General features: G+C 36.3%; 2 protein-coding genes across 2 annotated transcripts; one reads left to right on the top strand and one right to left on the bottom strand.

Annotated features, from left to right (window-relative positions):
- Positions 1-7,441: 7,441 nt before the first annotated feature.
- On the top strand, positions 7,442-13,055 carry LOC138315055 (uncharacterized). The gene is made up of 7 exons (XM_069255783.1): positions 7,442-7,515; positions 7,831-8,298; positions 8,527-8,714; positions 9,016-9,301; positions 9,755-9,881; positions 10,102-10,232; positions 10,763-13,055. Exons 2-7 carry the CDS (start codon positions 7,837-7,839, stop codon positions 11,930-11,932), a joined length of 2,364 nt encoding a protein of 787 aa, XP_069111884.1. The 5' UTR covers positions 7,442-7,515; positions 7,831-7,836; the 3' UTR covers positions 11,933-13,055.
- A 495-nt stretch (positions 13,056-13,550) lies between these two features.
- On the bottom strand, positions 13,551-15,758 carry LOC138315057 (ATP-dependent DNA helicase RecQ-like). The gene is made up of 3 exons (XM_069255784.1): positions 15,305-15,758; positions 14,963-15,122; positions 13,551-14,692 (listed from the first exon to the last, which is right to left on the bottom strand). Exons 1-3 carry the CDS (start codon positions 15,603-15,605, stop codon positions 13,765-13,767), a joined length of 1,389 nt encoding a protein of 462 aa, XP_069111885.1. The 5' UTR covers positions 15,606-15,758; the 3' UTR covers positions 13,551-13,764.
- Between the last annotated feature and the right edge of the window lie 1,482 nt (positions 15,759-17,240).

Below are 17,240 nucleotides of genomic sequence, written 5' to 3'. Positions count from 1 at the left end.
TCTGTTGTTATAGAAATGACTTTCGATTGAAGAAATTTTAAGAACTAATATCCACTTTCTTGTATTATTAATTCTATATATTACTTCAAGTGTTCCCTATGCGTACAGTTTTACCAGTCCGCAGTGTTTTCGCATGCGTAATTTAGAAAATGTAGTGATAACTGTTACATTCAACAAGAAAAAGTCACCGAGTCATTGTATTCTGTGATCATTTAATGAACTTAATCCAGTTTTTTTCTGTCTCTCGTTCTTTTTGAATATATAAAAAAAAAAACACTTTTTAACCATGATATGACAAACCAATCTATACTGTGCGCGAAATACAAGACAAAGTATAGTACAATCAAACATAAGTTTTGCTTCTACTCATCGATAAAATACTCTCTTGTTCCGTGGCAACTTGTATATTTGAATTCTTAACCGTGAATTGAACACCGAGCTAATATTTATCACATAAGCTCCCCAGACGACATTTTTCTATGTAAAATAAGCGTTTCCACGAGCGTAAATAGCGTAGCCCGGTTTTTACGATTAGCCCATGTGTAAATTACTTTATTCTTCCTAACGACTCCCTTGACACCACCTCATTTTGGCCTTCGCCCCTGTGAGGAAGGCTCTGGGTTCTGGCCCCTAGCCGAGACACGCCAAAGTCTATAAAAGTGGTAGTTTCTGCTCCTGCCGAAGACACAAAGCAGCACACCCCATCCGGTCACATTATACTGACAGCGGGCGAACCAGTCGTCCCACTCCCCGTTTGCTTAGCGTTAAGCAGGAGCATACCGATTTGTGCATTGACTTTTTAATATCATGTTTTTTACGTGCAGTATCAAAATTTGCTCTTATTTTAGCCACTTGTCCAGAGTGTTATCTGGATTTCACTTGCGTGGCGGAACATTTTAGACGAAAACATTCTTGGACAAAAGAAAATTCGTCAAAATGGCGACAACTACAGTAAGCCTTAATTGAAATGAAAGCAAAGTACAATGGAAAAGTTTGTTTTTTAAGTTATTGGGTGCAAATATACTCATCCATCGTAGATATTTTGACGAAGAGAGCAAAGATAAAAGATACCATCTTCTATCTCTTTAATGGATCTCAAGTATGCTTAAAAGTAACTTTTTCATGAATATATTTAGGAATAATTGCATGTAAGCTGTGCAAATGTGCGATCGAAGATTCATTTAAAGTGTTTAAATAATGTAGTGTTTTGAAACGATATTTGAAATTAGAAACATTCAATATTTGAATAATCATCTCAGTTTAGTCTGTCAGTTTCATGCATCATCAACACGTAACAATATATCTTGTATAGCTTTACTAAATCCTTGTTTCAATGGAATTTTAAATTCGTTTGTCAGCCAAACGGATGAGTCCAGAAAACCCTGCCCAGTGGCAGGATGTGTCATTAGAGTGAAACAGGTGTCCGTTCATCTGCGGAAGTACCATGAGCTTGACAATCTGCAGAGCCCAGCTTCTCAAAAAAGCAGGTCCGGAACAAAAAGGTGTGGTGTGCTATATAACATTTATTAACTTAATGGGAAGTTTCTCCTTTTTTATCTGCCAAAATGAGAAAACAAGACAAACGTTTTACTGGAAATGCCATTCATTCCGTAAGGCACAACTATGGGAAAACTTTTCATTTGATTATAACTAGTAATTATATTAATAACCTTGATTGATCTCTTTCCTTTAACATTCGGTATTTGTATGAGTGAACAAACCTAGCTATTGTTCCATTTCAGATGAGTTTGAGAAAATTAAAAATTACCTAATAAGTACGTCTTGGTTAGGCCAACCTGTATTCAAGCTATGTTAGATATATTCGAGGGATTCTACAATGCTTTCGCGAGTGGTAAAGATCATTAAATTAACATATCTTTTGTTACATTTTAGACGATTACAGTGTATTCCAAAAATATCTGGCCAGCCCAACAGGCGGAAGTAGGGGCAAGACCACTTCGGTCATGTATGCTGATTTTGTAAAAAAGATTTTCGATCAACACAGAGGAGGTTGGATGGAAGCATTGAAAAGCGGTAATTATCTTCAATATATATGCTGTACTGACAAATCTGTACCCTTGCAACGTATGAAATAGAATATGTAAATCAGGAGAAATAGTCGACAACGACATTGCTACTTATGGTGAATCACATACCAAAATCTTTGGAAAATAGATTCTCAACAACAATGACGAAGAAAAAACATCTTTTTGTGATGGTTAATTAGAACAGCTTTACGGTATTAAGAAGGAAAACATTCCATTAATTTTCACAGAACTTTGACATGCAAATTATTAAAAAAATGACGAAATCTTGATGTTTTCATACGCAAAAGCGAAAAAAGTGCTAAAATGTTTTTGATTCGCGATATAAATGGGTTAGGTTAGGAATAGTGCCTAACCGTGATCCACGTAGATAAAATTAATAGCTTCTTTATGCGTCGGTTTTGAAAAAGCTAAAAATGACGTAGTTTAAGAAAGATAATTCCATTAAAAGTATGACATCACAATCAAATCAAAGTGAAACTATCGTACTTAAACGAGATCGCTACCATATCGAAACTGTTGCATTCTGAGTTTCTGAGGAATGCTGTTATATAGTATATACATGAATAGGACGTGTTTATCATACGGATTTTGATTGCATTATAACTGATAAGCATTTTTCATCCAGGTGAATCCGACGACGAAAGACCAGTGAAAAAGGCTTGAAAGCTGTTCTTACCCACGTTTCAGCTGGTTCAGGAGGGGAAAAGAGCCCCGGGGAGCGTAAATTCACAGCTCCATGCTCTGAAACTATTTCTAAATTATATCATAACAGAGCGCACTGTAGAACTGAGGGTAAATAGATTGATAGTGGAATATTCTTACAACGTAGAACATTAAAGGATTTAGGCCACGGTCTTATGAAAAGCTGTATTTTGCGCTATTATGATGCAATAATGTAATTAAATTCCGATATACTGTTTCCGCGAGTCCCTTGTAACTGGTATACCAGACAGACGTCTGTTCTGAGCAAGCCTCTGAATATGCATATTTTTTGGGCGGGATCGAGGCTGATTGGCATGTGACGTCACAAGTGAATGGACGCCGCCATCTTTACATAGACGCTCCCACGATATTGAAGACCGACTCTTTTATTAGCATAATTTTGACAATCGGAGACACTTGTCAAACATTGTCGTCATGGTTGCTTGTGCGGCGTTTGGTTGTTATAACCACAACAACAAGAAAGGAGGAAAAAAGATAATTTTTCTTTCAGTTTTCCAAAGGAGAAGCCATACCGCCAGATTTGGATAAATTATACGCGGCGTGTATTCAAGCCTTCTGCCCATCACAATTTGTCAAAGTCCTCTGAATCCGAATTCTGTCTATCATCGCAGCTTTTCTCCGCTCTCACTGGTTCAAACTGGTATGGTTGGATCTTGAAAACGTTGTTGACATCGGGGATTTCGTTGGCATTGGTTTCCATGTTGTAAAAAAGCTGTTGGGAGTTATTGAAGTAAGCTGTCAAACGCTACGGAACTATAGTACTCAGTAGGCGGGCCGTGTCGTGAGAGTTTGCACTTGTGATGTCATATTGTCCCGTGACCGCTCATTAAAATATTAGGCCAAGCCTCACGGTATCCCTGATTGAATTGAAATAGCTGAAATCGCGTATAGGAATTTCGGTGAAGAGCCTGTGTTTGCTTTTTACATAACTTTGTAACATGTTTTGTTTGTATTTTTACAACAAACAAAAATCATGGCCTAAATCTTTAATACTATCATTATAATTAGATTGATATGCACTTACCATACTATAGAGAAGTCGGATGTACACTTACCATACAACATACATATCATATGTGACCTTATCATACCATATAGAAATCAGATGTGCACTCACCATACCACATAAATGTCAGATGTGCAAGTACCATACCAAATAGAAAGTATATGTGCATTAACCACCATGTCCAAACCAGAAACCAAACTTATTGTAACCCAAACTCTAACACGAAAGCTGAAAACAAGCCTTCATAGAAACTTCCTGATATATAATTTCATCTTGCTCAAGATACAAAATACGACTGGTTCGCCCGTTGTCAGTATAATGTGACCGGGTGGGGTGTGTTGCTTGGTGTCTTCGGCGGCATGCTTCAGTGATATAGCACTATAAAAAGGGCAACAGTTCCACTATACAAGAAGACACAACACGAACATACCGCAGTCTCCCAGTACACTCACCTCGCACAACATACACGCAACACACCGCATACATGGGAGGCCGTCCTTACATGACCATAGCTGTTAATAGGACGTTAATAAATCAAACAAACAAACAAACAAACTTACTTTAAAGTATGAAAAGTTATTTCTTTAAAGACATTGAGATTATGGACAGTTTTTGGAATTATATTTATTTTGTTTGGTTGTTTGATTAATTAACGTCCTATTAACAGTTATGGTCATGTAAGGACGGCCTCCCATGTATGCGGTGTGTTGCGTGTATGTTGTGCGAGGTGCGTGTTTTGGGAGACTGCGGTATATTCATGTTGTGTCTTCTTGTATAGTGGAACTGTTGCCCTTTTTATAGTGCTATATCACTGAAGCATGCCGCCGAAGACACCAAGCAACACACCCCACCCGGTCACATTATACTGACAACGGGCGAACCAGTCGTCCCACTTCTGCATGCTGAGCGCTAAGCTTGTTTGTTTAATTAACGTCCTATTAGCAGCTATGGTCATGTAAGGACGGCCTCCCGGGTATGTGGTGTGTTGCGTGTATGTTGTACGAGGTGCATGTTTTGGGAGACTGCGGTATATTCATGTTGTGTCTTCTTGTATAGTGGAACTGTTGCCCTTTTTATAGTGCTATATCACTGAAGCATGCCGCCGAAGACACCAAGCAACACACCCCACCCGGTCACATTATACTGACAACGGGCGAACCAGTCGTCCCACTCCCTGTATGCTGAGCGCTAAGCAGGAGCAGAAACTACCACTTTTATAGACTTTGGTGTGTCTCGGCCAGGGGACAGAACCCAGAGCCTTCCTCACAGGGGCGAACGCTCAACTCAAGGCCAAAAGTGAGGCGGTGCCAAGGGAGGCATTAGGAAAGATAAAGTCAGTTAGGAAGAAGAGAAGAGATAAGATCCTAAATTTAGTCGCCTTTTACGATCATGCAATAGGGGCAGCAGGTACAATTCTAAAGCAATCCTATGTAGGTGTCAAAAAACCCAACATTTAACAAACCTGATATGGGGTTGAAAAATATTAGTCTTGCTTATTTGTAGGGATACCTGGTGCCAATTTCTCGAAACAATAATGCAGACCTAAGTTAAAACGAAATGTATTTACATCAGTAAACACTAAGCATACATGTATGTATACCACGCGCTTGACCACCCAATCTGATTAAAATCAGCTGTTTGATACTCCGCTTACTACGTGCTCCGCTACAAACATCTGACAGTAGCCCATCGAGGTCACCGTCCGCGCGACCTTTCGAATAACCAATCGGAACAGCGCGCTGGCAAACCATGACTGGTATTTCGTAGTTCTCAGCTTCAGATATAAGATCCGATGAGTTCCGAACAAACAGGTAATGGCTGCGTCCATTAGCACAACACTTACTCCACGAAAAACGTACCCTCTTGGGAATGTGTGCATTTTGTGTGGTTTCTCATACATACAAGTAGAAAAACAAAGCGACGGGACAGATGTAAAACGCACATTCTTAGACAGAAAACTGAAACTTTCCACGGAACGCGTGAAAACAATTGAAGACTTTCTCGATGTGAGTATTCAAAGTGTGATTACAGAGGGTGGCGAATGTGGTGTATGCCAGAAATGTTATCGTTCATTAGAACGATTGGCTAAAACCGAGAAGGAAGTAAAACACAAAAAAAACTGAACTGAAGAATGCAACCAACAGTATTACAAGTAAACTTATGCTAAACATTTTATCACCTAAACGGTCAACTATTTGCAAAAGAATGTTACGCAGTCCTAACGCACCACCTATGAAGAAGGTCGCTCCGTTATTACCTGTTGTTTGCATCAGCCCAGTGAAAATACCAGCCTTCAAGGACATAACAAATACGCTGTCGCAAGCACCAATAGCTCACTTGACAAGTATACCTGTACCACCTGTACGAACATGCATTCCAATATTGCCTGCCACTCAACCTATCGCATCATCGCTGGAAGTAACATCTTTTATACCACCTAAACCACCAGCTTCTGTGAAAGTGAAAACTACCAGTGTCCGAGCCAAAAAGTCACTTGTGAAAGCATTCAGTACCATTCCCTGCAATCCAGATGATTTTCAGTGCACTAGTACTCCAGAATTATCTACTCAAGTTGAGGTATAACATTCATATATTTATTTATTTATTACCGAATTAAATGTTAATTTGATATTAAGAGACTGATTATTTAAATATTTAAATTAAATTTAAGCTGAGTGCAAGTCATTAATGATTTGAACTGGAAGAATTTCAAAAGTATCAGGTAAAAGTTGTGCTTTTAATAAATAATCAGTCTTTGCCTTGATAAAAAGATGAAACAACTTGATGCACAAAACTCAAAATAATTTATTTCAATTTTAAGTAAAATGATATTTCATTTTTACAGTATGAACAATTCAATTACATGAAGTATACATACACAAACACCCTCTCTTTGACACTTATATACATATATTTGTAAGTGCCTTTTTGTGTTATATATTATGTATACACACACACACCCACACACACTTATAAATGACTTTTGTGTATGTATTATAATAAATGTATATTAAAAAATTATTAAAACAGGTTTGTAATCTCTAGCGCTAGAGCGGAGATTACAGACCTGTTTTAATTTTAGTTTTTTTAATATTTTAATTCCATTACAAAGATATTCTATATTTATTAATTTTTTTTTAATATATAAATACACACACACACACATATAAGTGAATTTTTGTGTATGTTATACATATACAATGTATACACACACATATAAAAGTGTCTTGTGTTGTTTCATCTGTAATTACATTTTCAAAGTTATTAATTGTTTAAGTTTTCAAAAGATGTAGATGTAGCTTCCTTGCATGTGGAAGCTTAAGACAGAAAATTTACCTGTTTTATTGTTTTTGTTTAATGAAAATTTTGAATAGGAATCTTGAATTGGTGACACTCAATCACTACATTAATATTATTGTTTCATGACAATGTTACAATATGTTGATTTAATTGATATGTGATTCTCATTACATAATTACATAATTCCTATTCAAACTTTTATTCTGTTGTTTGAGATAAGTTTGATGGATTTTTGATAGCTAGATGCCTTGCCCTTGGTTGGCAATTTTTGTTGTTTAAAGATGTTCATGTGCATGTATTATTAGTTGTTATTGTTAACTTTTTTGTTTGTTTTTTCAGACTGACATTATGTTAGGTGTACCTTCATCATTTTTCAGGAAGAATATCTAGAGCTGCTGCAGGGTAAAATTGAGGACTACCTTCAAATCACATATAAATGTACAGTATATATGTCTATTAAACTATGACTATGAAATATTTTAAACTTTTGTATAAATTAATATCTGTGTTTTTAAGTATCACAGAAGTAAATGTTTTGAAGTTTTGAACTTTCAATTTTCACATTCATTAATTAAAACCTTTATGTGAAATGATAGTGTATAACATTCAGATTTAAACTAAAATAGAATGAGAAAATGTGGTTATAAATTAATGATCTCTTGCAAAAACAAAACCATCATAAATTACATTATGTATGGTATGCTAACATATCATATTTACTTTATTTTCATTAGATGTTATCAATATTTTCAGATAGTCATGACATATCCTAGTGGGCCAAGGACACAATTAGTAAAGAATGAAATGCATAAACAGCTTTGTAAAGCTATATTTAAATCAGAAAATGTTGAACTGTCAGTGACAAAGTTATTGGCGAAGACCAACCCAGATGAAGTGGTAGATGCCGCATCAAAGATTATAGCAGAAGAATCTAAAGAATTATGTAAAAGAACATCTGGATCTGTTCTACAGTTGAAAGACCATAACAATCTTCTGCACTTTTCATGGGACAAACTGCATGAGGAACTAGAAACTTGTGCACCAAATGTTTTGAAAATTGTCAGGTCTACAGTAAGTGATATCCCAGTTTCACCCAGAGAAAAAAAATTCATGAATGTTCTTCATGCTGTAGCTTCAGGTCTTCATGGTCGCAGCTTAGAGATGTCAGGACTCCATTACTGCATAGCATTTGTGCTTATTCACGGTGGATGCACATTGAGGGTAAGATACTGAATTGATTTATGTAAAACAAGATGGCAGACAGGCAGCCATTTTGAATTATGTCTAAATTACTGCAAAAATAAATCTTTTTGCATATACCAGTACAAAATATGCTATAAGAAGATGTCAGAAATTAGTAACAGCTTCACATGTAATTCATCTCATAAAAATTAAAAGGTAATGACTCAGCAAAATATTAATAAAAAATGCATGATTTTTAATTTTTAGGATATTGACAGACTTGCAAAAATTGGATTGTGTGTTTCATCAAGTTCTGTGCGCAAGAAACTTGTTTCGTGGAAAGATACATTGGATGAAGAGGTTCTGAAGCTTCGTATTGAATGGGAAAACGGTGGACGGAATAAATATCAGCTTGTAGGTGATAACTGGGATAAAAACATTGTACCATCTTTCAGGTGAGTCTGTGTATTTGAAACAAATATCTGTAAAATTTAATTTTAATTTAGAATGTTAACTTCTGTTAATTGTCAATCTGATTAAAATCAGCGTGTTGGTATAATAAATATGATAAACTTGCAAACCTACTTATGTCAATTACTATAATATATATGTAATGTAGCTATTTCATTTATTTCTGGTCTGCACATTATAAACTGTTTTGTTTAGTTTTGTTTTATTATATTAACATCCTATGAACAGCCAGGGAGATAAAACTTTATAAATAGAGTTTTAATTTATCTTTACTTGTTCTTTCAGAACATCTCAGCAGAAGACCATATCACTACACCTTTTCAATACAATAGTTGTAGTTTATAGGGTCATACCTGCTGAAAGACAATCTGAGGATACAGACACAAAGATTGAGGTTGAAAAGTTCGTTCCTTCAGTAGAAGAACAAAGTTTACTGATGGATGAGCTCATCTTTATTGTTGCGTCCTCTGTGATACAGAATTTATCACAGATGAAAACAATTTATGGGAAGATCTATCCGAAACATCTGGCCCACCAATTCAGTGACCGAGCAGGAGAAAAGACAAAGCAGGTGCTAATTTATCATTTCTGTATATTTGTACATGTATTAACCATAAAGCGTGTTTCACTATTTTCAAACAAAATTAAAACTTTGCCATCCATATCTTGCAGAACACAAAAGCCAGTGTTCTTTGGTAGAGCTTTGATATTTCATTTAAAATATTCATCTTTACATAGGAGATTAAAACCAAGAAATTTGATTTATGCGTTTTTTTATCCATCTCGGACAGTGGTGTTCGACAAACGCCGATGTATTTCAGGAATTATTTGTTTTAATTATATTGAAATGTACCACAAATTTATTCGAAACATGGTGGTGATATAGGTTTTCTGTCCATACAAAGTAATGTATCAGTTAGTATATATTCAACAAAATATGTATTGGCTTAAAAATTCATCTTAATTGTTTTGGTTTCACATATTTTATTCATATAATGAATGTAATTTCTTGTGTTATTTTCAGTACTCTCTCGGGCTATCAGACTGCAATGAAAACAAAACTGCGGAAGTTATCAAGCTGTTGAAGGAATTTCAAACCAAATATGTTCCGTTTAAGAATGAAGATATATTGGAACCAGTTTTCTTTGGAGGTAAGCTAAACAATTTTTTTTACATATCAACATTGAGTATATCTTACGTAACTAAGAAATCAGATAGTATCAATGTAAACCAGGTTATAGTGTTAAATGCAAGGATTTTCATGAAAGAGGGGCTACATTATCCATTGATAAGCCTGATTACATTCAATGAGATCATGTATGCTGCAAAGGTATGAGAGATGTTTTCATGTAGATGTATTCTTTTTTTCAGGTGACCGATTAACTGATGAAAGAATACAAGCAGGCCAACAAGCTATGCTAAATAGTGATACCCGGACTGGTCGACTGGAAGGCTTCATATCTAAAATAGAGGATTTCCATAGACTGATGAACTTTTTGGAGGTACATATATACAATCTGATTAAAATCTACACTGAAATAGAAAATGTATTTTTAACATAAATTGTCTTATTTAAAGCTTATATGTGGTGATATGATGGCAACATGTGTTACATTTCATGTTATCAGGTATCAAATTTTGTTTATACCAGTTGAAATAAATGTCTTGTACATACAGAATGTTTGAAACTAAGTTTTTGCCCTACCATCATCAGATCAAGATGTCGGGCTAGTCAATTCACCTGTCATCTGTGGTCTGTCGTCCGTTCTTAAAAAAATCTTGTTTCTGCTATTTCTCAGAGAGAACTCAAATTTCATAGGATCCTTTTGGTCTATAGTGTTGCATATTGCACTTTAAGACTGATCACAAAAACAAAATCTTGGATTTCAACAATTTAAGGCTTTTATGTAGACTTAACATACTTTTCCATATTTATTAAATGTTTCGGAAACCTCCAACAGGACATGGTAAGTTCAAATCCTATGTTTGTCAAATTAATGCACTACTTAATGCACTACTTTCCCTTTTTTAGGCTATTGCAAGACTGACTTACAGCACTGAGTCTGGGAGTGATCAAGGCACAATGTACTATTTTCGCAATAGATTGAATGCCAGAAATGTGAAAAGTGATGTCAGAAATCATTACAGAGCGTACAAACTTTTATACTACACAGTGCTTGATGCTTTGTGTTGTGTTATGTTCCTGAATGAATTTGGTAGTTCCAATTTCGAAGAACCTATTCCACTTCCAGAGGACTTCAATAACTCAACACCTGAATTTAAAATAGGCTGGCTGAACGGAATTTGCAGAAGCTTGTTGAAGAAACATTTTTTCAATAATGGTGAGGATTTGATGGAAAAACTTCGAGAAGTGCTCAGTGATCCTGACCATCCAGAAAACTATTGGATATCAAACATGGAGGATGGGAGAGTGAAATGTCATTTCTGTGAAAAGACATATGCTTATGTGGGATCATTAAAGGTGCACGAAGAAGTCAAACACAACGCAAAGGTTCCACCAGTGAAAAAGCCAAAACTAAACAAGGACAATGATGAAATTGAAAGTTACTGTAATCTGTTGTTTAAACTGACTTTGTTGCACAAAAATTTGGACTCGGCTGTGGACATGGCAGATGGATATCGTTCCGTTCGCTCCGCGAAATATGAACTTCCCATTTACAATCTTACAAACAAAACCAAATATGGTATTGGATCTGTCCATCTCATTGCCTTAACAGAAGGCATTTTACCTGATGACCAAAGAATTCGGCTTATAGCAAACCGATGCATAAATTTACAGGGAGGAGCCAACAACAATATGGCGTTAGATGAATATGTTGAACTTTTGAACCGTGATAGTAAAGTCACTTGTTCTGGATTCCAGACAAAAGACAGCATTTTAGCTCGGTCAAAGGAATTTCCAATACTAATGAACTTTGTGAAGCACTACGATTCGGTATGTGATGTTTCACAACGTAAAGGCTTCCATCACTTGCCATCTTATTGTGAGGATGTGAAGAAGTGTTTCATGGATCTTATAGATCTTGATGCATTGAAACACATCAGTGGTAGAAAGATGAAGTGCAGAGTGTTTTCTTCTGACAAGAACATTTTTGACAAATGTTTTCAAGGACTTGGAACCTTCATTTACAGGCACAAACCCCTCCATGCATATCATAGATTAAGGAATAACAGGGTTTAATGAAGCAGACGAAAGACTTCGGTTTCCTGTTCAACTACATCTATGTGCTGTGTCTTAGTGATGAGGATTTGGTTTAGTATTGTTGTAGATCTTATCAACATCTAAGGTCATTTTAAGAATGGTTCTCAGTCACATTTTACGTTTTTAAATGGCTAGTGCTGAGTAGTGTATGTACTCCCTTTTTGAGCAATGGGCTTTAGATGTAGGTGAAAGTGCTTTGTCAGATTAAGGAGCTTCGAGGACTTTTATTTCATAAAGTCAGATAAAAAAGAATCAGTTTTACGTGTCAGTCCTGTTACCATGGATATCTCATAAGAATATATGAAACTGAACTATTCAATTAACCAATATCATTTTCAGAGTTGGTTTCATTTTCAAGAAATATAACTTTATTTGATATCGTATATAAAGGTTATTTGTCAATGAGGGAAAGCATTATGATTCAGTCATTCCTGTTACCATGGATAATGTAACAGGAATGGCATAATGTGGTTATAACAGGAATGATCATTGATATGTAAAAGTTCCATACTTTTCTTGATTATGAAATGATCTTGTTGGACATTGATTCTACTATTTTGACTTTTCAAGTCTTTGCAACTTTGAAATACATGCTGAAGTGTAAGTAGTTGTTCAGGTCAAGTTTTCATTTATGGTAACAGGAATGAAAAGAAGTTTGTAACAAGAATGATTCTTTCTATTAAATGAATCTTCATTGCTCTAGTTTGATGTCATCTAATTATACTATGATATTGAAATAAGTAATAATCAGAGGCAAATTAAAGCAACAGAAATACTTTATCTGTATACGTATGACTTTGAAAATGTTTAGAATTAAAACCAGGTAACACGAATGACATTTGGTAACAGAAATGACAAAGTAGCAACAAAAATTATTCAAACCGATATGAATTGATGCAAGTTGTAAATTATGATTGCACATTTTTTTAAGAAATTTCCTCTTCATTTAAATCCTGTAAAGAGAAATGTCAGAATGTTTAGATTGTTTTCATACAAATTGAAATTGTACCAGGAATGACATACATGTATGTAGCTTTGTCATTGATTCTTGTTACAGTACTTGCTTTATTTGTAACTTCACCAAGTTAATATTTAACAAATGATAAGTTTCAGTATGCTAAAATATTCTGATATTTCTTGTACTTCAATAAAGTCTCAGAATCGTTAATCTTGCCTTTGTGTGTATCTAAATGAAATGTGGTTAAAGCTATGTGTAGTAGTTACCGGTACTAGTATAATGAGGGGCCACGGTGGCCGAGTGGTAAAGATTTCCCAACATATTACCACAAGCCCTCCATCTCTGGGATGCAGGTTAGAATCCCATGTGTGGCAGTTGGCAGGTACTTATCGCTGATCGGTGGTTTTTCTTCGGGTACTCCGGCTTCCTTCCACCAACTAACCTGGCATGTCCTAACATGACCCTGAGCTGGCAGTTAATTATATAATAGGACGTTAAACTAATAAAACAAAACCATACTAGTATAATGAAGTTTTGTAATACTGACAACCTTGCTGTACATACGGCACAATAGCTTGTCATACCCTCCATTTAAAAGACTCCTGATGATGTTAATAGTGTTCATAGTAAATACCATCCTCGATACTCCAGGGGTTACTATTAATTGTGTTATAACAATCCCTGGTTTGAATGCGAGATAGTCCAGTGGTGGATACAAAGACAACAATAGAAACTCCTGGAGTATCGGGGATGAGAGGATATTGGTTGTGCGTGTATGAAATAATTTGAAAACGATTTTCAGTAAAACAGCTACTTGAGTATGAACGGTTTTATTAAATGGAATACGAATACTTCAACAACTTTCAAATAATTCATCCTCAAAGTCTGACACATGCACATCTGGAACTGCTTCATTCTCGGACATTTCCGATTCGTCACTTCCATCAGAGACAAAATGAAAAAGTGTTTCAATGTGTGTTCTTGCACATGTTTCACATGAACAAATACTGTTGCATAAATCACAACAAGAATGGTCCCTTTCTTTTTTGGCTAGGTCTGAAAGCTCTGCAGTGGACAGGAATGGTGTCAACATAGTAGCACGTCTGCAGTCAGAATCAGCACTTTTCGTGTAAACAGCTTTGACATCACTGTCTACTCCACGTAAATGGTATGAGTTATGGAGAAGCATGGCGGTAGCATTTTTTCCATCTCGTCCTATCTCTTGCACGAGGTCAACTATGGACTTTGGACAACCATATAATACAACATTATAAAAGTTTTTTATGTCAATGCCCATACCTAGGGCATTAGTTGCTACAACTATTTTCAAGTCACTGTTTGGGTTTTTCAGGGAATCCATGATTCTTGACTTGCTAACATAATCTGTTTCTGAGTGAAACATGTCAATACACTTGCAGTCTGGTATTTCCTGTAGTATATAAGTGTATATATTGGCTGCATCTTTTATTGACATGCAATAAATCAAAGTTTTTGGGAAAAGTCCATCTTGTAGTCCATTAACAACCCATGACATTGCCATTTCAGTATTGTTGGCAACTTTATTCACCACTATTTTTATGTTTTCCCTGTTTGGTGAAATTCTAATGTCAACAAGATTGTCTGAATTCAAATTTAGAATTTTTTTCACTCGGTTTGAAATTTTCTGGGTACATGTCGCACTTAAAGCTAAAACTGATGCTCGTGGATGCAGTGATCTAAGTTCACCTATACATGAAAACCATTTTCTGAATGCTTTTTTAGAGTCTCCTTCATCTTCTCCCCTGAAATTTAAAAACATTATTGTTAGTAATTTGTGACATATGTTCTAATATTACCTTTCTTTGTTAATAGTATTTATTTAGTATCTAGAATGGGTAATAACACTAATCAGATTAGGGTCACTTGTCAATTAGTTATTGCTTGATGGTTCGTTATAGACTTTTAACAGTGGTTGAACATTGACAAGGTTTTATGTCTGTGTTTTAATATCAGTGTTGGACTAGACTACACTGTCTTATAGTATTTTATTTACAGAGTTATTATGTACTAACCAAGTCGCAATTGTGTGAAATTCATCAACGACAATAGTCGAAACTTCAAACTGCTGCAGTGCAACTCTCCATTTCTGATCACCAACTAATGTCTCTGGTGAAGCAAATAAAAAATCAAAAGATCCACTTTCAATGTCTTCGTCAGTTTGAGAACAACCTCCTGTAAATTGAAAACAAACTAAATGGAAACACACGTTGTGCTGTTTTGTTTATCGTAACGATCGGCCGTTAAATTATTAATGAAACATTCACGTTCCAACGTAAACAATTTTGTCATGATGTTTCAAACATCGATGATCGATAAATTTCATGTATATTGTAAATATTTAACAAATGATTTACCTTTATATATTGCTTTGATGCCAGGGATTTTGCTCAAACGATCACATTGATCCTGCATTAGAGCTGTCAATGGCGAACTAACAACAACTTTCATTCCATCGTCAACCCCCATCTCTCTTTTCGTGGGTATCAACATTTGGTACGGAAGGGACTTCCCAAATCCCGTGGGAAGAACGGCCATACAATCTTTCTTGGCTAATAAGGCATCTAATATTTGCCTTTGTTCGGGTTTTATCGTGTCAATTTGAAAATGTGTGGCCAACACGCTTTCGATCGCTTCGTCTGCACTCATATTCGCCATTTTGACAGAAGACCCGAACCGCGCTTTGAAAGACGAATTCTGATTGGTCGATGTTTTAATGATATTCTTAGTTTCGAAGGTCGCGCGGACGGTGACCTCGATGGGCTACTGTCAGATGTTTGTAGCGGAGCACGTAGTAAGCGGAGTATCAAACAGCTGATTTTAATCAGATTGTTGACCACCCTGCAGGTAGGGCGTTAGAATTGTACCTGCTGCCCCTATTGCATGATCGTAAAAGGCGACTAAATTTAGGATCTTATCTTTTCTTTTCTTCCTAACTGACTTTATCTTTCCTAATGCCTTCCTTGGCACCGCCTCACTTTTGGCCTTGCGTTGAGCGTTCGCCCCTGTGAGGAAGGCTCTGGGTTCTGTCCCCTGGCCGAGACACACCAAAGTCTATAAAAGTGGTAGTCTCTGCTCCTGCTTAGCGCTCAGCAAACGGGGAGTGGGACGACTGGTTCGCCCGTTGTCAGTATAATGTGACCGGGTGGGGTGTGTTGCTTGGTGTCTTTGGCGGCATGCTTCAGTGATATAGCACTATAAAAAGGGCAATAGTTCCACTATACAAGAAGACACATAACATGAATTTACCGCAGTCTCCCAAAACACGCACCTCGCACAACATACACGCAACACACCGCATACATGGGAGGCCGTCCTTACATGACCATAGCTGTTAATAGGACGTTAATTAATCAAACAAACAAACAAACAAAGCTTGACTTTTCGCACACTCGCTTGATTGATATTTCCCTCATTTTTTGCGTTAAACAACGTATCCACTGACACAGATTCCCAATATGTTGTGTTAGTGAATTATTTTATAAGATATCTGTAAGATAGGCTCTGTTCCATGGCCAAAACACAACAAAGTCTATAAAAAGTGGTAGTTTCTGCTCCTGCTAAGCGCTCGGCATACCGGGAGTGGGACGACTGATTCACAGGTTGTGAGTATAATGTGACCGGTTTGGGTGTGTTACTTGGTGTCTTCGGTGGCATGCTTCAGTGATATTTTACTATAAAACGGGTGATCGGGTGTTGTAGTGGTTAAGCGACACAACAAGAGTATACCGCAGTCTGTCATAGCACGTGCCAATCAATTTATACACGAAACACCGAATACGTGTGAGGCCATCCTTACATGACCCTGGCTGTTAGTAAGAGGTTAATTTAATCAAACCAATAATATTTCCCACATTGATCATCAGATTATTGCAGTTCTTACCATCTTGAGAGATATCATCTACTGTTACTAATTGTAGAACTCTCATATATGCCTTATGGTCTTATAGTGTTGTCGAGAGATGGCATAGTACCCGAGCCGGACTCAAAAGAGGGCAATAATGTTTTAAGTACAAAACGAATTGAAAAAAAAATTATGTACGATCATCAATAAAAATTTATTCAAAACTACTGCCACGTCTCCTGGCAGCTAGGCAACCAGTTCTCGCCAAGTACCAATTCTTGTTACATCACGTGAAACGTGCACGCGTGTTTGTTTTTTCGCCTTCTTATGTCATGAAAGAAGAAAGACCGTAATCACAGACAAATATACAAAATTCTGTGAGAAAAAGCTGCCTAGAACGTAAGTTACCGGGTAAAACCCCTCAAGAACCCAATATGGTATCAGCTGAT

Source organism: Argopecten irradians, chromosome 2 (genome assembly GCF_041381155.1).
Source record: "Argopecten irradians isolate NY chromosome 2, Ai_NY, whole genome shotgun sequence".
Lineage (NCBI taxonomy): Eukaryota > Metazoa > Mollusca > Bivalvia > Pectinida > Pectinidae > Argopecten > Argopecten irradians.
The sequence above is the reverse complement of the archived record's forward strand: the minus strand, read 5'-3'. Positions and strand labels throughout refer to the sequence as shown.